Source organism: Echeneis naucrates, chromosome 14, assembly GCF_900963305.1.
Source record: "Echeneis naucrates chromosome 14, fEcheNa1.1, whole genome shotgun sequence".
Lineage (NCBI taxonomy): Eukaryota > Metazoa > Chordata > Actinopteri > Carangiformes > Echeneidae > Echeneis > Echeneis naucrates.
Window position 1 is genome coordinate 8,799,094 of NC_042524.1, and position 27,491 is coordinate 8,826,584.

The following is a 27,491-nucleotide window of genomic DNA, read 5'->3' on the forward strand; positions in this document are numbered from 1 at the left end:
ATTTTTATCTTTGTCTTCTGCCTAACAGTGTTGCCAACCTGTGGCTGTTTCCAGTTCGGCAGCATAGTTAGGATCAGTCAGGCAGTAGTTTTTAGCATCATGTATTTTGGTGACCAAGATTGACTCTGCTGTAATTTGGAGCCATGCTGTATCATGTGGGTTTGGGCATTTTGTTTTGGGATGAGATAAATGCTCATATTTTGTGTGTTTGGGTGGAGTGACAGTTCAAACAGATTTGATTTACTGATTGACATCTCTGTAACCTCAGCTCTGATAACATCTGTTGAGAAAGCTGGTGAATCGTTTCCAAGTAATCAAGCCTGTACTTGTCTTCATGTTTTCAAATGTAACCAAAATAAAACAGGTGCTGGGAATTTACTCGGAGATCAAGCTATTGTTTTTTGTTTTTATGTTTAAAAAAAAAAAAAAAAGTGTGTGTGCGTGTGTGCATTTGAGACATTTTAGGTTCAGACAGTTGAGGTCAAAGCAGTACAAGTATGTAACAGTCATGAAGTCATGTGCTGCTTTTATGAATGACTCCCCTTTCTCCTCTGTCAGCGCTGTGACTGTCACAAGCTCACTGATGGGATACTTCCTCCTTCGCTCTCATTCTGCTTTGTCGTTCTTTCAGATGCTTTTCTGTCTTAGTCAGATGGTTTTGAGGTTGTTTGTCTTTGTCTTTGACCTTTTTATTTCATTATCAATGCTTAATCTATGTTTTTTTTCTTACTGTTAGCTTATGCCTGCTTTCTAATTTGTATCTTTCCTTACCCATTTTCTGTTTGCTGTGGCTCTATAAAAGGGCTTTGTCTTTCTTTTTTGCCATCTTTCCTGTTTCCTTCTTCATAATGTTTCCCACTTTTGTCTTTTCTTTGTCTTAAATTTAAAACAAATATACCATTGGGCTAGGTGTCAAATACAGATTCCACCTGAGCTGTAAACAACAGTCTATTTTTGTTGTTGTTTCTATCCGATTTTGCTAGAAAGTTGGCAGAATTGTATCAATCCAATCAAATTGTTTTCCAACAACAAATATCGGCTTCGGCTTTGAAATAAGCCCTTAATGGTAAGTTTTAAAGTAAAGAGTATATACTATATACCAGAGCTGGACACATTAAAGACAACAACAAAGTCACATTTATAAATAAACCACACATGAAAGGCAGTAGTCCAACAGCTAGATGACATGTGACCGATTAAAATGACCACCTGATGTATATTCTTACATGCATGAGTCTGAGTATATATGCACCCATTCCCAATGCAATTTGAGCTCATTGTGTAGGACAGGCAGGCATTATGTCAGGTTGGGTTTTTCCCTAGATAAGAGCCCGGACGAAAAACTAGATTCATTATTTTTATTTTTTGTTAAGAAATTGAACCTTGACTTATATTAAAGCTCAACCTCACTAAAAGAGCAGAAGAGTAAAGACAGAAGATTTACTAAACAGCAAAGTAGTCTCTAATTTACACTACCAGTCAAACGTTTGGACACACTTTCTCATTCAAATCAGTCGGAAAGTGTGTCCAAACTTTTGACTGGTAGTGTATGTCATAAGAACAATTGCTTGAAGGACACTCACAGTCCTGTTAGAATAACAGCTTGGGTACCTGTGACGCTACTTGCAATGACCCAAAGCCACAATCATTAGTTCATTCACGGGTTAGTGGAAACTATTGTAATAATCATTTCAATAATTTCAATAGTTGCAAACATTTGTTGCCCAAGCCTCTCGTTAGACATTAAGTCAGTAAGTGGTCGTTGATGGAACATTTTTGAGGGTTAGGATATTATGGACTTTGAATGTTACTTAGTGGAATGGCAAAATGTCAAATTGAGCTTTGCTTTTTGACACAACAAATTCTCAGGTAGTCAATAAAGTAATCAGCAAATTACTTGATATAGAATTGAATTGTTACTCACTGCACAAAGGAGGAATGTAAAACTTCAAATAGCAGCAAAATTACTTATCGTAGTATAGTCATAGTTATAAAATCACAACTACTCAAAAGAAGTTTCTGAGAATGGTTATTCTTCCAAACAACCTATGGTTTGAATACCAACACCCTTTGAACTGCTAGAAAAATCAGTATGGCCAAACTCCATCAGTGGTCTGCATCTTCAATCTCACTGGTTGACGTCTTTTGGCTTATTTGTGAGAACTTGTTACATAGCTAAGAGGTCAGTAATACTTGGTCCGGGGCCATGAGGACCTATTGGAGCCTCCTGAACAGATGGAGCTAGTCTGAATATGTTTGAGAGGGACAAAGACATCTGTCTGTTGTCAACAGGCACACTTTCCAGTTCAAAGGCAGATTTTTGTGACTGACTGAAACCAGCTGGACAATTTGGTTTATAAATTCATCTTTGCAGTCATAACACAACACAACACAGTGCTTGCCAAACAGTGGAACATTTAAAATTATAACTTTTTTACTTTCATAAAACTACCTTTTTTCAGCAAAGTCAGCTGTAGTGTGTAGTTCATTAACCATATCTACATATATAAAACTACTACTACTCACTACACATGAAAAAATGATTTTATTTTTTATATTTCTATTGAAGAAAATTGTATCAGATAATTGCCATGGTTTTATCACCAGGCTCTTGCCTTAATGTAATAGCTGTGGTAATTGTGAAGCAAAAAAGCCAATTACTTTAGCTGTGGATACTTGATCTTTATTTGATATATTATATGCAAAGACTGTTGAATCATTTATTTATAAATATTGCCTGGAAGTCAGTTATGAATAATGTGGGTATAAATGTGTTGCATATAATGAATGGCACAGAACCCAAAGAAATCATAGAGCAAAAGACAGGAGCTACAGGATACAATTAGCAGTTTTACACACACACACACACACACACACACACACACACACACACACACACAAACACACACACACACTGGGATGGACAACCATGCAGCAGCATGCATGCAGTGAAATGTGGCTCCCTCTGCTCAATGCCCACAAAGGCTAATTCAAATTCAGATGGGGGTTTGGGTCTATATTGAAGGGCAGTCCTTCTGGCAAGTAGAAAGTGAGCATGAGTGAATGTTGGAGATGTTTCCATATACAAATGGTGAGAAAACTTGTTATTCAATTGGGTCCTGTATTTCTGGCCTATCTGACAAATAGCTTTGGTTTGACAATTTAACACTAAGACTGGAGCACATAACTCTCTGCCCTGCGCTCCGTTGATGAATCATTTTGCCTCCATGTACGCTGGTCATACTTTGAGGCCTGTGTTTTGTAAATAGCAGCTCACATGCATGAAAATGTATACACAGACCTTCTTTATTGCACATGAACCAACACACAGGTATTCCCTTCTCTGTCAAGGCTTACTGACCTGTAATTGAAATGCAGCTTTTGAATGTGGGCGACTTGCGACATTGTAAAAGTGGACTTAACTGTTCCTTCTCCAGCTAAGCCCTTTGCTGTAAAGGCTTGTGGTTTGGGATGCTCCCTGTTCCCCAATTAAAGGCTATATTTAGCCATCTGCCCAGCCTACCTGTCCATCAGATCAGATGGAAATCCTCAACTGCCTCTCTGTTGATCCAATCCCCTGTCATCTTTATAGCTCCTCCTAAATCAACTTGGTGGCTGAGTTTCATCAAGCACAATCGAGACAGTGCCAGAGTCCACTGACTGAGTAGCACCCACACTAACTGTGGGACTGCCAGATCATTCTGCATATTCAGCCCCCTCATTCACAATTTTACTCCAAATGAACAGCTTTAATGAGATGAGCTATGTGAACTTGCAGGTTCCTTGGCAAAAAGCGTGTAGCTGAATCAGCTTAGCTGTTACTTAACTGTCATCAAGTGTTTGTCAGAAAGACTGTGCCACAATGAGATGCTGCAACAGTTAAATCTGAATCTGCTTTAATATCTGAAGTCTCCCAAATTGGTGTCATTCCTATCCTTCATTGTCTAATGATTTAAACCAAAGCGATAAGAGAAAAGAACTGTGTAGTTAAGGAATGAGGTATTACTGAGGATGAGATCAAATAGTGACACCCAGACACATTGCATCCACAACTGAACGATTTAACATAAGAGCAACAGTCCCTAGAGAAATATGACTGTTGGTTAAAATTTGTTTGGTTGAGAGCAGCCTTAATAAAGATTGGCCTTTACTCTAGAATTACAGCAGTAGATGAAATGAAAATACAAATGTTGACTCGGCTCATCAAGTAAAACTGTACATTGGGTGAGTGTCCGGGTAGGTATCTGGAGTAGCTATATGCCATCTGGATACACTTTCAATCTGTGGTCTTGGGTGGGTATTCAGTTGTCAGGGCATATCTTTATACTCCCCACTGGTTGAGGTATGGGATGGAGGAATGGCAGCTATGGCATGGTCTGTCAGTTGTGTTTTACTAAGGAGGGATGACAGCTTAAAGGACGTTTATACACAAGCTTGTGAATACATCATCTCTCCTGCTTAGTGCCAGTTTTCTGCTCATACGGGTACCTGGCAGATACGATGGGTTGGGTTAATGTGTAGTTAATGAATGTGGCTCAAATATGCAAAGTAACAAAATCGGTTATTAAGACAAAATATCAGTTTGAGAAGGGTCCCTATGCGCAAGAAGTTTTAAAATACAGTTATTTCTTGTGTTGTAACCAGTATTTGAATAATTAATCTTTGTCATGAGGATCCTACCCTAGAAATTTAACTTTTGTAGAAATTTTTAGAAAGCTCTGACAGTTTTTGGTACCAGATTAATTACGTCAGTTTCCTTTCATACTTTTTTTGGTTTCCCATTCACTTGGTTTCCCATCTCACCGATCTCTGCACCTTCATCAAAATTATTGGTACTCACTGCACTATTATTTCCTCCACTTTCCATCCTCCTGTCTTTTGTTTTTTGTTTTTTGTACAAGACTTTACTTGCTCTTGTTTTTCACTTTGCTTAATCCCTCTCTTCTTTGTTTGTTCTCTCTTCCATCTAGCTGGCCACTTCCTCAGCTGGAGCCCAGTCAGATCAGGCTGATTGTGTACCAGGACTGTGAGAGGCGTGGCAGAAATGTCCTCTTCGACTCCAATGCAAAAAAACGGGGCACTGAGGAAACCCCCATCACCGTGAGTCACATGTCTGTTTTGTGTGAATGTATGTGGGAGACATTTGGAAAACAAAAGACTCCCGGTTCCCAAGCCCTCTTCCTGGCTTGTTTGCTATGCTGTGTAGTAGCTGTAGGCTCTATTTTAAACTGTCTGTTTAATAGTTTTCCTTAATATGTTGTAAGAAGTTAAAAATGCAATGAAAGAGACAGGCAAATTAAAAATGTTTGAAATACTCTCCAGACCTTCCTCCCTTTCTATCCTGCTGATTAAATGTGATTATTAGTTTGAATTACAGATACTGTATTGTATTATATGTATATGTAGTCTTAATCTATAGAAACTTTGAATAGGAACACGAAAACAAAGAGGCTTGACAGCAAAAAGTAGTCATGTGACAGTCACAATGTTCAGATGGCACAAGTTGCACCTTATCGTGCTTATCCTACAAGACACCTCACTTCCCTGTAGAGAACACTGATATTTCTTTTCAATCAACAAGTTCGTTTTATTTAGTTTATTATTTCCCAATATTTATAAGGAGTTGGTACAAAATTACAGAAGAGCACATGTGGGAAATTTAACATTTCAAATGTCAAATTAATTCAGCTTTCTAAAAGAAAACAGTTAAATTTTCTTTAAAGATTATCTCAGTTCAATTTCTTTTCAAAAGATTATTCTTATCTCAGTCATATGATTAGTTCTCTAGGGCAGGGCAAACCTTAAGGCACACACTTAGCTAAAATTCTGACAGTATGTCAAACACGTAGGTCATTTGTATTGTGAGTTACTGTGTGCATTGTTAATTTGCAAACACACCCTATTCAGCCAGTGAGATATGCTGATTTTACTGCAGCTGATCAGGGTGTGTTCAACACTGCTCATCAAAAATGTCAATGATGTGTTCTGACTAACAGCCTTGTGTCTAGGAACTCTCCCATTGACATCCTGCCTGGTGATGTTTCCAATAAACATTGACACATGGTCATCACTCTTTTTTTTTTTTTTTTTTTGAATTTTAAACAACATGTCTAATATTTTCATAGTGCTTCTGTCTGTAACTGTCTGACCCTGACCGGTTTGTTCTGGTGCTCTTATCTCCAATAATAATAGCCTCAGCTGACAGCCCATGTGTAAGCAGCATTCTTTCATCCTCACATGACAGCCGTGTCACTCGCCGTCTGTCTTTCTCTCATCTGTCTTTATCTATCTGTGGTGTGTTCTCACCCTCTGTACATTTTCCTATTGCTCTCAGTCTACCTTTTTTAAATCTGCTGTTTCTCTTTCTTCCTTAGATCTTTAGACTTCTTTCATTTTCTCCTCGTTATGCCTCTCGTAAATTTTGTTTAAATTTCCTCTGCCTTTGAAAATACTCCTGGTCTCTCCTGTCATCTTTTATATTATATACTGCATTTGGTTATGACGAGGACCATATAATTGTCCTAGACTATACAATTGTATTAAATTATGTTCTACAGTAACACAGTGTCTTTCGAAGGAGGAGTTACTGTTTTGTGTGTTTGTAAGAGAGAGAGTGAGAGAGACTGTGTTCACTAGTCCAGTATTTTTGGTGCATTCTGCAGTGTTAGGGCTTTGCAGTTTCTGTGGGACCTCTATCACATGATGGCTGTGCCTTTCTTGTTTTCATTTTTGTCAACTCACAGGAGTTTACTTTAGATCTATCAACAGAAGAGACAAGCAAAAGCCAAAGGGTCACAGAAAATGAGGAATAGAGAGACAAGGATCATGCAGAAATTGAATTGGCCTGATTTGTGGATAAAGAAAAAGAAGAAGATTGTAAAGGAGTAAAATGTAGGAAAAGAAAGCTAGTGAAGGAGCTAAATCTGGTCAGGGAAATAAATGGATGCACAAAATGAGAGCGAAAGAAGACTGCAGGAGAGGGAGGGAGGGAGGGAGGCAATAATTGCAGTGCTGCTCGCTCACGGGTTCCTGAAAGAATCATATGACTGGCAGTCACATGCTGCTGGCCTCTGTACACATACTTCACACTGCACTGCAGCGGACACACAAACACACCCATCTACACACTCAAACGAAAGCTTGCTTATAATGGGAGTGGCTTCATTAATGGGTGTGTGTACAGAAACTCGATATAACTTAAAAAGAAAATATACACAGCCGCTTGTATGCATTCTATAATATACTAACAAATGGACTTGATGGAAGAATGAAACGGCAAATATATTCTTGCTCACTTCCTGTTTCCCATCCGAACCTAAACTTGTTCTGTTTTTATTTATTGTTCTTGCACATTTCCTTTACAAGATCGTCCATAGTAGTTGAGGCATTACCAGACCCTTGTGCAAACTCACACCCTCCCCCTGCCCTCCCTATCCGCCCAAATGCATTCCTATTCAAGTTAAGACAGCACATGACACAAGCAGATTGAGCCTCACATTTTAGTTTGGTTAGGCTTTTATGGTGTTTGACATGAAGTCCCTTTTTAGAAGTTTACTCGATATACTTGGTTTTAGGACAAGTTAAAATGTCAGATCATCAGAGTAAAACTGGACAGAAAAGGTTTATGTTAGCAGCCATATGTGGGCTGAGTGAATACTAAACTGTCTCCATCCATATTTGTGATGTCAATGTGTTCAAAATTGCTCAGAACTACAGCTCATTTTTATTTTTTATTTTTTAGTGACTAATTCAATTCCCGCTAACAATTAGGAATATCTTTTCAACAGAAATATACTGTTATGGAAACAATTTTTCAGTGTCCGTGCTTAAACTTCATGTGAGTGAGCCCTGGCCCAGGGGTTGGGAATCACTGAATTATATGTTGGTACCAAATGAGTTGCAATTCGAAATGTTTATCCATTACTGCCCAATGTACTTGCATCAGTTTGTCTTCTGCTGCATATAATGTTTTCTGTTGTTGTTTTTTTTTGTTTTTTTTCCACGACCTACAGAGCACAGAAGGCCAGGTGAAGATGTTTGCAAAATGCTGCCAGCTCCGTCCGACAGGCGGCAGCAGCAGTTCTCTGGACAGCTCCTCCTCTTGCGCCTCCGAAACCAAGGAAACCAAGGAGCCGGGTCTCCGCTTCCCGGTAACACATAGACATACATGCATATAATATATACTTAATCACACACACATTAAAAGTCTCTGCTTCTCTCCTTTCAGGGTTCAAGATGTTCTTCTGATGTGGCAATGTTGGGGGAAATGATGTTTGGCTCTGTTGCCATGAGCTACAAAGGCTCCACGCTAAAAATCCACCAGATCAGGTAAGGAAAACAGGGATGTTGGCTCCTCTCGCAGCATTTTCTTTTTCTTCCTGAATTGTGACATTCAACTTCTTTGTATTAATATTTTAGTACATCTTCAGTTGCCCCTATGAATACCCATTACTGAAAATCAAAGAAAGGAGAGAGGGACAAATGAGAGGATTTAGAAAGTAAAGGAGAAGTCGTGAGTTATCAAAACTGAGCACAGAAAATAATGATCTTTGTCCCTGTGCTATCATCGTATCAGATCACCACCTCAGCTGATGCTGAGTAAAGTCTTCACCGCCAGAACGGGTGGCAGTGTGTATGGAAGCCTTAATACGTAAGCATACACGCTAAAAGTGCACACACTTCACACATGCAGATAACTTCACTATATGTTATGTCATTTTTAGTCCTGACTTTCTGATTCAACTTGTGCAGGTTACAGGACAGTCTGGAGTTCATTGGACAGGACAGCAACACCCTAAGACCTGATCAAAACACTGGGCCAAACAGTCTCCTTGGCAACATAGGTAACTATAGCAACTGAGTGTCTCAACAAACCTTTAGTCATCAGTGATAATCAACCTGTTTCCTTTTTATTCATGCAAGAATTGTAATTTGGAAGTCAATAAAGTGTTTGCCTTCCTTCTGATTACAGACACTCTCAGTCTAGTGACTTCAATCTTGAATTAGTGTCTAATATTGCCTCATTAACTCACTTTTTGTTTCTTCTTTTGAGAACAACTCAAAATGTAATGGATTAATATTTCACTATAAGCATTAATACAAAGTACTGCCTAACGCCAGCTGCAACTTGACTCATTTCATTTAGTTTCAAAGTAATTTCAATGATGGAATGACTTTGTAAAGCTGTGAAGAAGCAGGAGATTTAGAGTTTCTCCTTTCTGCCTTTTCACATTCTTCTTTGACTGTACTGAAAGGACTGCCAACAGCTCTCTCTTCACAGTGAGTAATGTGAATATAAAGAGCTGTTGGTAAAGTCATCCTTTTTGGACATTTTCTCTCTTATCCTCACAGAAAACACAAACATCTGCTTTTGCCCATCAAAGATGTGTTTGGTTTTCTGTTAGTGATACCAACTTTGTCTCATTTGTCTCACTGAACTACTGTATGAGATAACAGGTGCTATTTCATTCCAGACAAAAAAAGTCCTCTGCAACTCATTTGTTTACAATGCCTTTGGCAGGACAACAGGGGGATGCCAAATTTCCTCCTTATTCGTTAACTCACCATGGCTCATGTTTTGTTGTCTTTTTGCTCTCTTCCTTTCTTCTTGTCCATGTTTTTGTTTGTGCGGCGCAGGATTTTCTCAGCTCTGCAGCCCTCGCCGGGCCTTCTCTGAACAGGGCCCCCTGCGCCTCATCAAGAGCGCATCTTTCTTTTCAGGTTGGCGCTTGAAACTGGCCATGAATGATGTGCCAGTTGCATGCATGTGTTTAGGTTATAGTTGCAGTAGATGTGGCTGTACAGTCCTCGGCTCTCAGCAGCTGCATGCCTGTGTGGGGATTTTCACACTGGAAGTGCTAGCAGTAATCACAGCATGCAAAACCACGGCACATCTGTAAATAACTTGGGTCAGAAAGTAGGGGCAAACATAATGTTTGGTATATTTTCCAAAACTACAATTATGTCTTCTCTAAGTTTAACAAATCTAACAAATAATTATAATAAATTACATGTCTTTCAATTATCAATGTTCGGTCACTTAAAATGAGCTCTAAACCTAAAATCTGCCTTCCCTTTATTTTGCTGTGTTTTGGAGTGTTGAGTAAGACAGCATCAGCATTAATAAACCATTAAATATGTGTGCCTGTACTATCCGACCCAGGCCAGGAGATGTGTCACACACACAGGAATGGCCTGCATGGGTGTTAACTGGTGTTGGTAGCTGTAGCTTTAGTAGTGTTTTTCTTAGTTCCTTCACTGTGTGCTCCTCACTTTCATACTTCATTGTCATTAACCAATCTTCTAGTGTCTCTGTTACCAGGGTGTTTAATTTCTATTTAAAGGTCAAATACCTTATGATGCCATTCCTAGAGTTCTGCCAAACGCTATTTAAGGGACTTTTATATTTTCTTAAAAGCGTTTGATGATCCAGAAAAATTGCTTCACACAAGAATATCCTTGCCCAGATCCGTACAGTGACAACCTGTTAGTTATGTGCCACCAATCAACCCCACATGATTAGCTGGCAGTGAAAAGCCTTGGCAGAAGTTGAGTGAAAAGACGAAGTCACGTACAGAATTTGCAATACCAACCCCTAAAATGTGCATTTTTATGCAGATAACATGGCTTTTTGAAGTAATATATTTAATTTTTTTTTTTTTTTTTTATCCAAGTTCGGAAAGGAACTAAATTCTCTCACAATGACAACTTCATTACTCAAGTTTTTCCCTCTTTGTGAGCACTAGACAAAGTCTTTAAAATAAGTATTTGCTTGTCTTTTTTCTCACTTACACGCTGACTTTAAGTGCGAGATTTTAACAATAAATGTCCACACTGATCACTCCCTTTGTCAGAAGTATTCTGTGGTTACTCCACATTTCTTTTCACTTGGGTTAATATCTGCCTTTGCTATGGTAAAGTGTTAAAAAGAGTCTGTCCCTGTGCCATGCTGCCTACTCACAATTCTGTTTCGGGCACCCTTAGGTTGGCATGGCAAGTTGCTCTGTCATTTATGCAATGTTGACTTAGTAACAAAGCACATGCAAGACAGGAATACACACGCAAAGACTGCTTTGCCAAAAAAGTCATGTTGACCCACTGATAAATAATTTCAACCAGGACAGTATTTTCAACAGCAAGTACAATCAACTGCTCCATTTGCAGCTTTCACACCTTTGCTGTGAGAATAATTGATATTTGTCCCATTTCAGTGGTGTTGACAGGCAGGTCATTTGAGAACAGTCACACAGGCTTAGTGTCATCCATACTGTTGTGCTCTTGTAAAAAGTTGTGTACCAGTACCTGGTTCTCATATTTAATGATCACGTTGATTTGTTGCTCACAGCTTGTTTTTTCGTCTTATTTTTTATCCTTTTCATTTCTTTCTATACTTCTGCACTATCTTCCCTCCTAACCCCTCCTTTTCACATTTCTTAACTCTCTCTCTCTTTCCTTTACTGTAAACTCAACCCTCCATTTTTTCCCCCAAACTTTCCTCCTTCTTCCAGGTCACAGTCATCCCATGGATATGCCTGGCAGAGGACTCTATGACGAGAGGGATAGTGGCATCGCCCGGTCAGGTAGGTTAATAAGACTAGGAGTCAAAGCCTGGATTGACCTACACTCTGCACTGCTTTCAGTCCCACAGTTGAGCTTTTGGATTGGGTTTACATTTATTCTTGTCAAGATCGAAGAGTTCAAGGAACAGAGATGTTTAAGTATAGGTCTGTACCTCCTTCACCTTAGAGGCACCCTCTATGTTCCACAAATGTTCTCAAACAGGTTCTCATGGTCTGGAATGCCAAAAACATGAGTGATGCAGCTGACAAGTTTAGTTTTTCAAGCTCTACTTGTCTGAAAGTATTTGACCTGCTTGAAATTCGCTTTTCAAGGTCAAAACCCTGAACAATTGCGTAAGCACGGGTTACTTTAACTAGTGATGTTTAAGCTGTCACTAGTGCGGTTTGCAGGCACAGATGCAGTTTCCAGTCATTAAAAATGACCCATGGTTGCATCCATTTGTGGGTGTTTAGAAAGTGTATGGAAAGAAAGTGAGAGGTGAGAAATGCAGATTGAGAGACATACATTTTGTCTCCACTGTTAATCCTTCATTATTGTGACCTCAAACTAGAGAGGCCACATATGATGCAGGAGGGAAAGACGATGTGGGGGTATTTGCACGACGTGCAGGGTCTGGAGTATCTTGTGCAATGGAAACTGGAAAATGGAAACCTTGCCTACTCCCTGCTCTGCTCCTGACCCCCTCTACAACCACTGCCATGCCCCACTGGCACGACTGGTACGAGTGGAATTGCACTTTCTGGTCAAACCAGGGTCACATACAAAGGGTTTACTTCTTAAATGAGCGTCTAAATCAAGCCTCATTCTCTCATCTCTTCTTTCCCCACCTCTCCTTTGGAGTTTAATGGGAGAGCTCTTTATCAAACTTTGACACCTAGACACACACACAAATGTACACGTCCCTCTGTAACACAGAATCTCTTCCAGCCTAACTTCCTGTCCTTTTAGTTTCCTTGCTAAGTCTTCAGCCCCCTAGCACAGTTCTTGTTTTCAACACACACTCATTCAGTCACTCCATTACACTATCTCTGTTTACCTTCTCATACACAAGCGCACATGTACACACAAGATTAAACACTGTGTAAATGGTTCATGTGACTATTGATCAAAGCATGCTGCCTAGGCTGTAAATAGCCCTGTGACCAGTGTGTGCAAGAGAGAGAGAGAGTTGTCATTACCATGCCAGCCTGGTGTAAATCCAGGTTGTCCAATAAATGCAGCATGTGACTGTTGACTGTGACTGATATCCGATACTGATATTAGATCTCATATGATAAGTATCCAGTAATTAGGGTTTGTGTTCTGGGAATAGAGAGCAGTGTTTGTGTATGTGAGCGTGTCCATTTCTGTGTTTTGTGTGCTCTTTTATTCACATTCTTTTCTAGTCCGAAAGTAGTAACTGTCCTCTCGATCTCGGTCTAGCTGTTATAGTGTTTGTGTTTGTACAAATGAATAACTGTACGCAGTTGTTGTCTGACTCGCTCTTGTCACAAACCACTTTTCCCATCTGTTCCCTGCTCTTTTCTGTTCTACCTCTGCTAATTCCCCTGTGTTCTTGGTGTCTTTAACTGTGCTCTCTACTTGTCTCTCTCTCCTTTGCCACTTTGTCTGTCATTTTAGCATCTCTGAGCAGCCTGTGGATCACTCCCTTCCCATCCCCTGGTTCATCGCTGACCAGCAGCTGTGCATCCAGCTACCAGCGCCGATGGCTCCGAAGTCAAACCACCAGCCTGGAGAATGGTGTTTTCCCCCGATGGTGAGCCAGATACAAACATATAACCGTGAAAATCAACTCAAAATCATTTTACGTAGAAAAACAACAACAAATAAAAACCTTGCATGAACATGCAATAGTAATAAAAGTATTACACATATTTATACACCAAAAAAAGACAGAAGTGCTGAAACAAATTTCCCCTTGTCATCTGCCACTGTAAACTTAACAAAAAGATGTATAAAACAAGTATATATCTGACACATTTTCACTCCCCAATCATTTATTCCTCTCCACGTCACTTTCCCATTTAAGGCTTTTATCAGGCTTCTGTAATTTGTCCTGTCAGGGCTTCCTCAGAATCCGACAGGCAGCTGAGAAAATGACACGCACTGGTGCTATGTGCTAATAACTGTACTCAAGTACACAATCTCACTGTGTGTGAGTGAGCAAATACTGACAGTGCTTTGGCTAGACAGGATGCTGTGTTGGCCTGTCACAGTAAATACAGCTGTCAGCCTCTGACTGCTCTAATCTTCTAGGTGCTCCAGTTTAACCGTATCAAACTGTGTTGTTTACCAGCTGTAACAGTAAATAAAAGATTTAGGATTCAAGAGTCTCTTTAGATGTGTTCACGTTATAACAGATGAAAAGGGTGGTAGATAGTCCTTGCAATTAACATTATAGAGAGTATTCCAACTAGTGTTCATGTGAAGCAGTGTGGTAGATGAAAATGTAATTTGTTTTCAAGGTAAATCAGAACTTGTCCTAACAAAAAGTACAAGGGTTCAGACCTAACTATATGAAATAAATGAGAGAAGTTACACACACACACACACACACTTAAGCCTATGGAAAGGGAATTGAATCCATCTCTGCTCTGAAGTTCACCCTTGTGTTTGTGTGTCCTGATCAGGTCTGTGGAGGAGAGCTTCAACATGTCTGACGAAAGTGGGGGACCGAGCCTTGGTGTAGCTCGGAAGAAGAAGATCGCCATTGGGGTCATCTTTATGCTGTCTCCCAATCCTGAGGAGAACAGCCAATTCCAGGATTTCTTTTTCTCACACTTCCCTCTCTTTGAAAGCCACATGAACAAACTCAAGAGTGCCATTGAACAGGTGATTTAATGTAGATAGCTTTAACTTTAGGCCATCTGTGTGAATCTTCCTGATTTCCCTTTCCTTTCCTTTCCTAAAATCAACAATAATAGTTTTACCAACTCTAAAGTGAGTGTTTCAATGTCCCCATTTGTAGAGATATAAATAGCGACCAAATACTTCTTTGCATTGTTTGTAATAACTAACCTGATTTAAGATTGACTGTCCAAATCTGACAGCATCCCTTATTTCTGTCGTTCTGTTTACTGGTGTCTGTAGTCTGTAAATTTTTCTCTACCATCCCTTTTGCCCCCCATTATGTCTTCTCTCTCAAATTCTCACTCTACCTTTCCTCTAACTGTGTTTGTCAGCTCAAGTGCTACATATCTGAAAGTGTGTGTGTTGTGTATTCTCAAGGCCATGAAGATGAGTCGGCGGTCAGCTGATGCCAGTCAGAGGGCCTTGGCTTACAGCCGAATGGTGGATGGGCTCAACGAATTCAGGTTGGGCAGCAACTTGCATTGACGCACTACATCACAGAGAATAGTCTTACATATTAAATTCTTTTCACATAACAACATAAACCTTTTCGTGACCTTTAAAAGGGAGCATCTTGCAATTAATATAACTTAAATTAAAGACAAAGATCACAATATTCACTGTATTTTTCAAAAAAATTCTCACTTGCAATGAACTAAATTAAAGATCTTTCATTCTTTTTCTATGTACAGTATCCAAATACTCCCTTTCCCTCTCTTGGTGCAAGCCAATATCTCCACATTTGACTTTTAAAATACGTTTCCAGGAAACAGACATTGGACATAACTTGTATTCATATGATGGATCCTTGTACCATGAAATCTGACACAAGGCTGTGTTCTGCAACGTGTTTCATTCAGTGTGTTGTGTTCAGTCTTCACTTATCCAGGACAACTGGATAGAAGTAGGCTGAACTTGGGTGTGAAAGGCAAAAACAACAGGCATGAAACTAGACATTTCACATGATCAAGAAAAAAATATATATTTTCCAAGAAATCTTTATATTTCCTTTTACAACTTTGATTACAGCTACACAATTGAAATTTAACAATACATTTTGTTGAGCAAAATTACTTTTCACATTACAGATTTCAGAAGCTGCTTTCTCAAATAAAGCTCAAGCCATCCAATGGGATCCAAAAGTCTCGGACTAAATATGCTTTTTATCCAGGTTTCATCTTTGATGGTGGCAAAGTCTTAATATTCCTAAAAGTAGGTCACCAGGTGCCCATACTTGTCCTACATTGTTTACGTAATGGCACTAACATTTGGGCAGTTTTAATGACCTGATTTAATGTTGGTTACATAAACAAAATGAGTATGTCAACTATTAATGTGGTTTATAAGAAAACATTTTGACATTTCCTGTGTTTACTGTTCAATGGTCACATTTCCTCCACACAAAGCTGTCATCAATGTATCGTCCCCAAAAAACTTATGTTTTTTTATCTTACTAACTGAAGCAAGTGTTTCTTGCTATGTGATAGCAGCCAGCCAGCATTTAGTGTCTGTGTAACAAAGTGATTTTGTGGGATATGAGAGTAACAGCTGAAGTGAGGGGATTCTGTAATTCTGCTCCAGTTATTGATGCAGTCTGCTGAGATGTAGCAGCTATTAATGATTAATTGGTTGGTGTGTGAAGACAATGCGATTTTATTTTCATTTTACATTTTTTTGCAGTTTTTTTCCCCATGTGATGTGCATTTTTTTTGTTCCTTTGAGTAACTTTAAACTGATAACAAGCATTCTAAGCCAAGTAAGAGCTGATGAAAGATGTTGGGCAAAAGAAAGGAGGAAGATATTGTTCCCTACCTGTCTTGGGTAAACCATGTTGCACTATAACTGCAGTGCATGCTGGGATATCTTGGTTTAGATATTTGGTTGTCTTTAGGGAAGTTCATTGACCAGAGTTTTAGAAGCTTCCAGTTAAAACTCTCCGCAACTACCATGTAAAAAGAGGATTCTTTATTTATAATCGCCTGTTCCAAGAATAATGACAGATAAATAGATATTTAGTTACTTTATTGATTCCAGAGGAAAATTCACATTCCAGTAGCAGCAAATTTTATATAAGGGCACATGCAGCAAATACTTAAAATGCAGTGCAAATGTGAAAATGATAAAGTGAACACAAAAAAACAGTTTTATGTGTGATGAAATAATTATAATTTATGAAATAATTTAAAATAATTTAGGTTCCTAAATTATGTGTGCAAGTGTGAGACATGCTTGTCAGCTCTGCAGAGCAATTTTTTTTTCTCACGAACTGAAACCCCCCACACTTATTTAATGTGCGCATGAGCATCCATGCCTGTCTCCGCCACTACTTTCACTTGTCACTGACACACTGGCAGGCAGTTCCCTCTCTGAGGTCCCCTCATTGCTGCAGTCATATGCCTGCTGGCAGCCAGCCACAGGAACCCAAACCTCCTGAGTGGCAACCCTATCTAGCCCAGGCACTGGCCATGAGCACCAGAATAGTAAATAATATATGTGTGCTGGCAGGAGGAACACTATTACACGGTACAAACAAAATATCTGTAAAATCTCACCTTCAGACAGCTAAATATAATTGTGACAACCTTTGCCATTAAGGGGTTTGAACTTCATGGAACACTACAGATGGAAACTGGAAAATATGCCTTAGCTGATGCTGCGTTGACGTAGTTGGAGGGAAGACACGCACACATAGACATGCACGCTGACAAAGATAAGCTGCATCTTTGGCAGAGGCATGTGTACATAAAAGTCACACTAACCAGTGTTAGGGGTTGCAACAAGAGCAGAAGCAGAGGTGCTGAACAAAATAAAACACTTAACACAACAGGGTTGTCCAATTCCCATTTCACCACACAAACATAATCACCCTCAAAATGCACCATGAGGCAGCTATCAGAAATGGTTTAGGGTCTGCAGCCTGCAGGATTGACAAAGTCAATATTGTGCCAACACTGTGTTTAAAATCTATAATGACCTAAAATGAAGTTAAATCAAAACAATACCAAAGACTGGTGTGCTGGTAATACTGATAAATTTTTTTGACTCAGAAAGTTGAATGTTTTTTTGCTCGAATGTGTTAATACATTAATTTAGGGAACAAATTGAATTACTGATTTGTAACTTAAACCAGAATACTATAAGACCATAGCTGCTCAGCTACAAGTTGCCTTGTGTTCTAGACTTAGAATAATCTTATAAAAACACAACCCACTGTAAAGCTAAAAGCTGAAGGTGCTCAGGAATGTTGAAATTGGTGGCCTGCTCTCCAAGCAAGTTAAATTTGTCTCTGCCGCCTGGTGCATTTTAATTTCATGTAACAGGCGCGATCTTTAAAGTTCACCTGAACAGCTGCTGCAGAAAGACTGAGACCAGACCTCACACTCATCTAGCACTGGCTCAGACTCAGGCCTCTCCCCACAGGGGGCCTTCATAGATGAATCTACACCACTTCAGGGTCAAGTAGGGCTTAACAAGACCCTGGATAAGTCAACTTGTTTACAACATAGGAATGAATAACGCACTATTCGATCATTCGATGCTGCCATCCCTACTGACAGTGACATGGAGAGAGGGTTGGAAACCTGTTAGTATGTGTCAAGGTGCAGTTTACATCAAGTATATCCTGTTTTTCTCCTGCTGGGGCCACTTAATACAGGGATCATGAATGATTGGTCATTGGTGATTCTTGTCAAGATGATCTCTTGGTCACTTAATGTAAAAGTTATGTAAAAGTCCACGGTAGCTTATTAGGGCACAGGTGTACTTGAATTGGCACTGGTTGGTTTACTTAGTGGACATTGAAGGTTAAACAGTGCTGTTTGTGTCATAACATCAGTTGAAATTAAACATTCAACCAAACTAAAGGTTAGGCTACAGTTTTTCAGCAAATCCTGCTGTTTAAAAAAGCTATTTATATTGAATAAGCACAATTTTTGGAGGACTTTTTGTCTTGTGGAATTTGTTGTCTTCAATGTTATCAGGTTCACAGGGTTTGCAGGGTTTTTGAGGGTTACAACACAAAATACGTTCATGAAATAAGGACTGCTTGCAACAACTGTATTGCAATAGAGCTGAATTAATGAATTACTTCTTCTTTTTATGCCAAGTTGAAAACTACTTTTAAACCCAAAGACTACACATGATGTTCCTCTGTACTGTGTTGTCACGTGTTTTCTCTCAGAAAGCTGACTGTCTACATTTCTCTGTCACTGGGTTTTTTATAGGTCAAAGCAATTGTTGGTTTACTGCAGCATTAACCTTGTTTACAGGCTGTGTTCTCACACCAGTGAACAGTAAGAGTAAATTAAGTTTGGAAGGTTTGGTCTCTTATCAGTATGAACCATAAAGTCTTGTGACGGATAACCTGAGATGATAGCTACACTCTAGTTTTAATTTAGACCAGGTATGCGCAAGTATTAGATGTGTTTGCAGGAGATTGCCGTTGATATATGGGTTCGATTTATATGTTTGCTAAGAACAGGGGGAAGTAATAAAATAACTCGTAATTAAAACTGATGGCTCTTTTTTTTCTGTAGATGTGCATTTTTTAAACCCTTAATCCAGCAGCTGCAGGCCATATTTCAGCTCTGACTTAAAAAACGCCTGATTCTCTACATTCCTCAGACTGCAGAGATTCCCCTCTGCCCCTGTGTCAAAGCTTGGCTGCTGGCCGAGACATGCTCACCAACCAGCCCCACGTTCCATGGAAACTCCAGTCCTTCTCAATGGACAAATGCCCAAGCTGAGCCACATACAGATAGTTCTACACACAGACAGTAAAAGAGACAAGGTTGTGTGTATGGGTGTGCACGAATTGGTCAGACTTTCGGTGACACACACACTCCCAGGGTCTCCTATGGTCTGAGTGCAGACAGCAAAGCTCTGTGAACTGAGATCTCTTTTGTTTACCCCGAGAGACAATAATATGCCTGTTCCATCTCTGTCTGTTTTATCCCTTTTCCCTCCTTCCCTTTCATTTGCTCTCTCTCCCTGCTGCTTTCATCCCTCCCACTCTTGCTGTACCTCAACTCCAGGATGACCATCTGTGACCTCTACACCATGCCCCGGGTGGCCGAGCCTGTCTGGCTGACTATGATGTCTGGAGCGTCAGAGAAGAACCAGCTCTGTGGTCAATTCATGAGGGAGCTCTCCCTGCTGATGGAGCAGGCCTCCAAGAACCAGTTGAGTGTCTACTTAATCCTGCTCTGCTATTACACAGAGTTTCTGAAGATGTTGTAACACTTGAAGAGGTTTCCTAGACTGAGGTAGATCTATAGGTCTGTCATGTTGCAAGCTGGTTTTCAGCTGTTACACCAACTTTTCAGTGGTGGAAACAAACGGTTTTGCCTGATCTGGAGCAAGCAGGATTAAAACAAGCTCACAAGGCAAAAAAGGAAAGACATGTAAATTAGTACTGGGAAATTAAGTTACACATGAATAGTTGTTCTACATCTTTTGTTGGCTTGTACTTCCCACACAGCTTTATGAACAGGGAAACACAGGCAGATTCACACTATTCATTTTGTCTCCCACATACACACGTTCTGTGGGCTGTTTCTCCCTTTCTTCTACTTGAACACACACAGACTTTATTCGTTGGCCGCAGAGAGAGCTGTAAATGAGAAGCTCTAAATACTTATTGTTGCTGTTACAAAGCCATGTCAAACCACTGCTGCACATATATGAATTGGTAGCAAGACTTTTATTGAACTTAGCACCCATATTCAGGGATTTAAGTAACATTTATTAGCTTCCCTGGAAGGAATTACAAGATTTTTTTTTTTTTTTTTTTGCTATCATTTACTACATTTTCATTCCAGGTTCAGTCCAGAAGACTGAAGCCCAGTTAAAGATTATTACATAAGCTTTGGGAATATAACAAATGTATATTTAATTTGCAGTTTTATTTTTATTCACCAAAGGCTTGTTTGTACAGGATAATCCAAAGATGTTCATTTTCCTTTGGCATGGGTACCCCTTACATACAAGACAATTAAAGCAAAGGCAGACACTAAATGACAGACCAACATGATACAAAACTCAATGTCTCACAATATGGGATACAGATGAAGTTATTAAAGGGCTTCAGACCAGCAAATATGGTAAACCTTTAGATGTGCATCTCAATTTAACAATTTCCAAAACCAGAATTGTCAATCTTTATAAATGTGTATATATATATATATATATATATATATATATATATGTGTGTGTGTGTGTGTGTGTGTGTGTGTGTGTGTGTGTCCCAACGTGAACTTTGTTCTCGAAGCCCCTGTATGCCCTGTGTTTGTTGGCCATAGAAACTGTGCATCCCAATCCACTGCTTGTGTTTCTCTGTCAGAATCACTTCTTAACTGAAGTCACTGTTCCTATCACCAGTGAATAACATGACTGCCATGCAAGTACACCTACATGCTTCTGACTGTTCAATTAAACGTTGTATCACCCTGGCAACCACTGGTGTTACTCTATCACATCATATCTTTCCCGCATCCCATCAGTATTTCCATGAGTGATAGATTTGATGACTATCACAGTTACAACTGTGGTTTAGCTCGTGATTGAACTTGACTTCCATGACAGTGTTGAGTCATGAGACAGGAAAGGAAGTACATACTTGTGGTCAGTAAAGAGAAGTTACTCATATGAATACAGTGTGTGTGTGTGTGTGTGTATACGTGCATTTTATTTATGAGTGCTTCTGCACAAGTCTCTAGGTATATGTTCATTTTATCAAAGTAGCCAAAGTTTTCTTTTAAGTAAGAGAATATCTGACCTGAACATAAAAGGTCAAGGAGCAACCAAGAAACAAAGATGTTTTTAAGTGATAGAAATCAAGTAGGAAGTGACTCTGCTGCTGACCAACCTTGTTTGATGCTCCAGATTCCTCCCAGCCTTACTGACCGCCGTCCTGACCAATCATCTGGCCTGGGTCCCCACCGTCATGCCCAATGGGCAGCCTCCAATCAAGATCTTCCTTGAGAAACATTCTTCGCAAAGCGTTGACATGCTGGCAAAGACACACCCCTACAACCCACTCTGGGCACAGCTAGGTGAGAGTCAAACAAAAACATTGACAGAATGCAAAGGTACCTTCACCCTGTATGTCTGAGAGCCTCGTGAGAGGATAACACCTGTGTTTGGTCTTTATTTTCAATGAAGCTGGAACTGTTGATCATTACAGCATGAAGATAAGTTAGGACCAAACTATGTTGTCTTCTTAGAACTCCACCAAGCTTTCAATCTGTTTTAGTTGTGTATATGTCAGTGTATTTCGGTTTCATGGGTGTAAAGTAGTTCCTACAGTCTGTGTTAAACCCTCTCTATAGTTGCATTTTACGTGAAAGTAAATTTTGGTATGTAATTGATATAGTTTCATAATTAAGATGCAATAATGTGTTTCTAGAATGTAATGAAATACAATAAATATACAGACATGGGAAACATTCAGAAAGTGAGTCAATCCTGACACCCAGTGTTCAAGGCCAAAACTGCAGATGAAAGCTCTGAGTCCTCGTGAAAATATGTAACATGAAGAGGTAAAGAGGAGTGAGGGGGAAAAAAAATTATAGGTGATGTTGTCTTAAAGAGAAAACATTTGTTACATGATGCTTGTTTAAACTGTCCAGGACACACCATAAAAGTATTTTTCTCCCTTTATCATATTTTTATACCCGTCATTGTTCACTGATGAAAAATGGGACATTCTATGACACTGACGAGTGTTTTGTTACTGCCGTTGCCTGTAGGGGACCTGTATGGGGCCATTGGCTCACCGGTGCGGCTGTCGAGGACAGTGGTTGTGGGCCGCAGGCAGGAACTGGTCCAAAGGCTCCTCTACGTCCTCACCTACTTCATTCGCTGCTCTGAGCTGCTGGAGACGCACATGCTGGACAGTGCTGAGGATGAGGCCATTGTAATGCCTGGTTCCCTCATCACCACCTCTCTAAGGAAAGGAGAAGTGGAGGAGTCGGACTATGTCTTAGTTACTGTCCATAAACCCAGTGGAGACTACTTGTCCCAAGGGGCCCGTGGCCGTCAGACTGAGGCCGAAGATAGCAGCTACCCTTCAGACAATAGTCTCCAGAGCAGCACTTATACAGATGCTGAGGTGGAGCATGGTACCGGAAGTACACCCAAGGAGGAAGATGAGGATGAGGAAGATGAGGAGAACAGCAGCGAGAGTCAAGGGTCTAGAAGCAGTTTGCTTCAGACGGGACACAGTCAGGGCACAGTTCCCATTATCAGGAATGCACAGGCAGCAGAACCTGGGGAGCTGAACAGGGAGTCTAACAGCCCAGTGGGCTCAGAGGCACGAGTGGAGACTGTGCTGCGTGTTGGCTCAGCCTCACCCAGGGAGCAGGTCTGCGTACCAGATACAGACGCCAAGGGGGAGCTCATTGTTCAGTCCATATCGTCAACTCTGTCATCAAGTTCGTCCCAGATTTCCGCAGCAGAGTGTAAAAAGTGTCATTCAGATGCAGGGATTGGAAACCAAGGTGTGAAAGTGCTGGCTCCTCAGCCTTTGGGAATTACTCTAGAGAAGAAGCCCCCAGATAAGAGCCTGGCAGCTATGGTGCCAGTACCGGTAATACCAGGAAACACCATGACGAGGCCCATGGCTTTGACTCTAACAGAGGAGGCGGAGCCAGCAACGAAAGTCACCTTCCTAATTGGAGACTCCATGTCTCCTGACTCTGACACAGAAAGCCGCAGAAAGAAAGTGGACGAGGAGTATAGAAAGCACAAGAAACACCTCAAGGACAAACTTCCCCAGCAGCTGCTCCTGCATCAGCAACAACAACCACAGCAGCTGCAGGGAGGAGTGGATTCAAAGACCAGCAACCCCAGTGCATCAGAGGACCAAACCAAACCGACCAAGGCGGCTCCAGCCCTGCAGCGGGTGTCCAGTAAGATGTCAAGGTGGAGCCAAAACTGTTTGGATGATTTTGATGAGTATTTCAGCCTGGATAACCCAGTGGAGACAAGGACATTAGACGATGTAGCCAAACTTCAGGAGGCCAGTACCACAGACAGTCTGCACAAAGACCTGCTGGACCCCTCGGGAGTCCCCCGGCCTGGTGACTATGGCAGTCACAGCTTTCAGGGCGCAGGCAGGAGTCGGGGTTTAGGTGTTTTTTTAGGTACAAGTAAAGGAGAGGTGGGGTCCAGCAGGAAGGGAGACACTTTGTTGGATGTCCAGAGGAGGTGTAGGTGTGGATCTACAGACTCCTCTGACACATGCTGCTGTAGGGGCTGCTCTTCTGAGCAGGACCAGGATCTTGTGTCGTCAGTCCCTGTCCCACAGGATGGAAGCAGCAACGGCAAAGAGGACCAAAAACGCAGGGCAGTTCCTGTCAATGACTGGGAGATACCACGCAACGAGAGCTCAGACAGTGCATTAGGGGACAGTGAGACCGAGGAAACAGAGGACTGGCAGGAAGAAATGCTGGTGCCCTTCCCAGGGTGAGTAGAGGAGCTGCCCTGGTATGAAGCTGAATTCAGTATTTTTATCCACTGCTTTAGTTGTAACCAGTAATCACAATAATATGCCGTGCATCATCTTTGACACGTTTGATTTACAGATCAAAGTTGGTGGAGAACTACTCAAAGCCAACCATAGCCAATTTTGGCCGGTCCCTGTTTGGAGGATACTGCCCCACCTATGTGCCAGACTTTGTACTGCATGGGATGCCCACTGATGAGAAGCTTCGACAGAACCTAATGGTTGAATTAACCCATGCTGTTCAGGTAAGGGGCTAAACTTTGAAGAGACAACCACAATGAGTTTAGAGAACACAAGCTAAAAATGAATGTTTTTCCAATATGCAGATGTTTGTAGTTATTTGGTTCCTACATTCGGGTTGCAACAGACGAGCTAATCACACAAATTAAATATAAACTTCAAAGAATAATTAGAATCATTTACTTTGGAAACTGAATTTTGTAAAAAGACAAACAAGATGATGTCATTAACATCAAATAACTTGTTTGATTAACTTTTCTTGTCCTCTGTAGCATCCAGTATTGGATGAGCCCATAGCCGAGGCCGTCTGCATTATAGCAGACACAGACAAGTGGACAGTGCAGGTGGCCAGCAGTCAAAGACGAGCAACTGATGTCCACAAACTGGGGAAGGAAGTCCTGGTGTCCAGCCTGGTTTCCAGCTTACTGCAGTCCACTCACCAGCTCTACAAACTCAACCTCTCACCCAACTTTGTATGTTGTACTTCTCTGGGTTTGTGCTGTTGATCACTTTTGTTCTTCTGCTTTTTCCAAACTAACCAACAATCTCCTCCTCCTTAGTGCATAATGCACCTTGAAGATCGCCTGCAAGAAATCTACTTCAAAAGTAAGATGCTTGCTGAGTATTTGAAGGGCCAGACAAGAGTCCATGTGAAAGAACTGGGAATGGTGTTAGGGTAAGCAGTCGGACTTTATTCCAAACACATAGATCACCTCACAGTGACAATATATAATGAAAACATGTACCAAGTAATGTGGAAATAAAGTGATTAAATAAAGTGGTTTATTTTATCCTTCAGATATCTTAGAACAAGTAGAAGGTAAAGTTGGAATAAATCAGCCTGGCACATCTGTACTGTACTACTTACACAGTGGATTCATTCCAAGCCAGAGCTGTAACATCACCACATGTCTCATATGAACTTTTTTCAGATGGTAAACAAAGGCCTCATTGAGTGGCCACTGCATCAGGCGTTATGCCAGAGAAGAGTGATGTTGCAATGAGTGGATGTCATTTTAATTGGCTAATTTTTGTCTCTTGACAGAATCGAGTCCAGCGACCTTCCGCTGTTGGCTGCAGTGGCCAGCACTCACTCCCCTTATGTGGCTCAGATCCTATTATGAGACTACAGACACCAAGGTCCCAAGCAGATGAGACCTGGGTGATCTCCCTGAACACAGCCGTCCATGCTCTGCAGCTGACCCCCGACATGGCTTCCTGTCCGCTTTGCTTAGTGGGGTCTCAGCCCTGAGCTGGGGTGGTGCTCGTCTTGGTGGACCACAGCCAGCACCTCTGCTCACAACTGCTGCTGCTGAATTTGGTGCAATGCTGATATTGCAAACGCACCATGGGTGGGAGGGCAGCTTGAGACCACAGTCCTTCAGATGGAGTGAGGCTCTCTGGTGACTGAAGCATCCCCAACATGACCTTCTCCTGTTTGAATGTTGTTTTTTAAAACAGGGCTTTTTACTTTTCTGGACACAATAGCCAAAGACTCCACTCATTTTCTGAGTTGAAAATGAAATTTTAAGATATCTACCGTACATTAACAAGGAATTCTGTTTTTTTTTTTGTTTTTTTTCTGTACAATCTTATATCCAGTCGTACAAAGTGAAGGATTACATGTTTAAAGGAAATAGATCGATATTTTCAAACTTTACTTGGAAGTTAATATCATTCTACGTTATCAATCTCATGCCCATTATGTTATGTTGTTTATCTTCATGCTTTTGTTTACAAGCCAAATTTCCTTGATATATCTCCACAAATCTGACTGATTTCATTTCTTTTTGTCAAATTGCAATGCACACCTGAGTTTAAAGCCTATTTTTGTGTGGCAGAGGTTGTGACCGATGCACACCATGAGCTTTAGTTTTACAAACTGGTTTTGAAATGGCTAAAAGTGGCTTTGACATTCTTATCATAGGTACAGCACTACCTCAGATCTTCATATGGGCAGTAGATGAGACACACATTTACAGCTGCCCCATAGAGAACCCTGAGGTATACTTTTTAAGATATTTTAATCAGAGGAATGTCAGCGTAAACTGTGTACAGACTCTATGCTGTGTTCTTTGAAAAGGGGAAGGCTGTTTGATTCTGTACGATGATGGTTACCAAGAAAAAGGAGGAAAAGATATTTTTTCACCAGGTTGTGATTAGAAGGGTTCCTTTCTACTGTGGAAAAATGAAAACACGCACCATCTACATATATTTTAAAACTAAATGCTGAAATATTTTCACACTTTTATAGCTTTGCCACCTTTTTACCATGTTTACGGCTTCAATGTTTGCTGCAGAGAGAGACGAGAGAGCGGAGGAACACAGTAGGCCTTATAGTGCATATGTATGTATCAGTTAACACTACTGTATTTTCAGACGTTTCTATGACAGTTATACTCACAAAAACACTTGCAAAATACAAAACTATAGTAACGCACTTTTATTTTTGTGTTATCCTTTTGATTTTCCATGACATTGACTGAAAAAATTATTTGGGCTTTTCTGCCATAAACCCCAGGTGCAATTCGCAGTGTAAAAGTGAGCCCAAGTTGGTTTCCTACTTTGTGTTTTTTGGATTCTCTCCTGGGCAAGAAGTGTAACCTGCAGTGGGCGAAGGGGCATTATTTAATCAGTCACAGTATTACGTCTTTGATAGCGCTGGGAATTGAATCTGTTCTTTGTTTGATTGCAGAAACAGTAGGGTGAGTGGAAACTTACCAATGGGCGAATGCATCATAAGAGTTTCAGACATATTTGTGTTCGCAATGTCTGTCACCCCTGTACCTTTGCTGTAAATGTACATTTATGCCAAGGGAACTGGAAACAGGGACAAAATGGATTTTTTTTTTTTCTCTACACTGAGAATGACTTGTCTCTACAAGGAGCAAGAGTAATTGGCTGTGTAACCCTGAGAACTGGACAGTGTTAATCTCTTTCTATAAAGTCAAATTGCACCCTGAATATAACCCAAGTCTTAATGGAGAAGTGGCATGAATGCATTGCAGGCTTCTGGAGAGATCCTTTTGCTGGTAAAATTGATACACGCTTGTTATTGTATTGAAGATGCTCCGCTATATCAACTTACGTTTTGTACAAACCAGTCGTTATGTTTGAAGGGTATGAATTTTTATCTGCTTCTCCATCTTTGTATATGAATAAATTATTTAGTTGCTCTTGGTATGTGTAACGGTTCATGTAAACTGTACATACTCTGTTTATTTCCATGCATTTGTACAGAATGTCTTTTAAGAATTGTCTCCTCAAATTATTTTCCCAATTTTATGGGAATGTTGTGCAATAAAGATGTCGATGT

At 40.5% G+C, this 27,491-nt stretch overlaps 1 protein-coding gene across 3 annotated transcripts in view; it reads left to right on the plus strand.

Annotated features, from left to right (window-relative positions):
* The window catches only part of fnip1 (folliculin interacting protein 1), a 35,223-nt gene extending 7,732 nt beyond the window's left edge, over nucleotides 1–27,491 (plus strand). The window contains exons 2-19 of one of the 3 annotated variants that reach the window (XM_029519048.1): nucleotides 4,971–5,104; nucleotides 7,504–7,507; nucleotides 8,015–8,128; nucleotides 8,218–8,328; nucleotides 8,576–8,650; nucleotides 8,752–8,843; nucleotides 9,637–9,720; nucleotides 11,508–11,579; nucleotides 13,201–13,336; nucleotides 14,211–14,412; nucleotides 14,809–14,894; nucleotides 19,464–19,610; nucleotides 21,313–21,482; nucleotides 22,179–23,895; nucleotides 24,015–24,180; nucleotides 24,448–24,648; nucleotides 24,736–24,851; nucleotides 25,221–27,491. In XM_029519048.1, coding sequence (XP_029374908.1) covers nucleotides 4,971–5,104; nucleotides 7,504–7,507; nucleotides 8,015–8,128; nucleotides 8,218–8,328; nucleotides 8,576–8,650; nucleotides 8,752–8,843; nucleotides 9,637–9,720; nucleotides 11,508–11,579; nucleotides 13,201–13,336; nucleotides 14,211–14,412; nucleotides 14,809–14,894; nucleotides 19,464–19,610; nucleotides 21,313–21,482; nucleotides 22,179–23,895; nucleotides 24,015–24,180; nucleotides 24,448–24,648; nucleotides 24,736–24,851; nucleotides 25,221–25,299 — 3,706 coding nt within the window. In that variant the 3' untranslated portion in view covers nucleotides 25,300–27,491. Of the gene's footprint in view, nucleotides 1–4,970; nucleotides 5,105–7,503; nucleotides 7,508–8,012; nucleotides 8,151–8,217; nucleotides 8,329–8,575; nucleotides 8,651–8,751; nucleotides 8,844–9,636; nucleotides 9,721–11,507; nucleotides 11,580–13,200; nucleotides 13,337–14,210; nucleotides 14,413–14,808; nucleotides 14,895–19,463; nucleotides 19,611–21,312; nucleotides 21,483–22,178; nucleotides 23,896–24,014; nucleotides 24,181–24,447; nucleotides 24,649–24,735; nucleotides 24,852–25,220 lie in introns of all 3 variants that reach the window. The other 2 variants (XM_029519047.1, XM_029519049.1) reach the window with 2 other exon arrangements.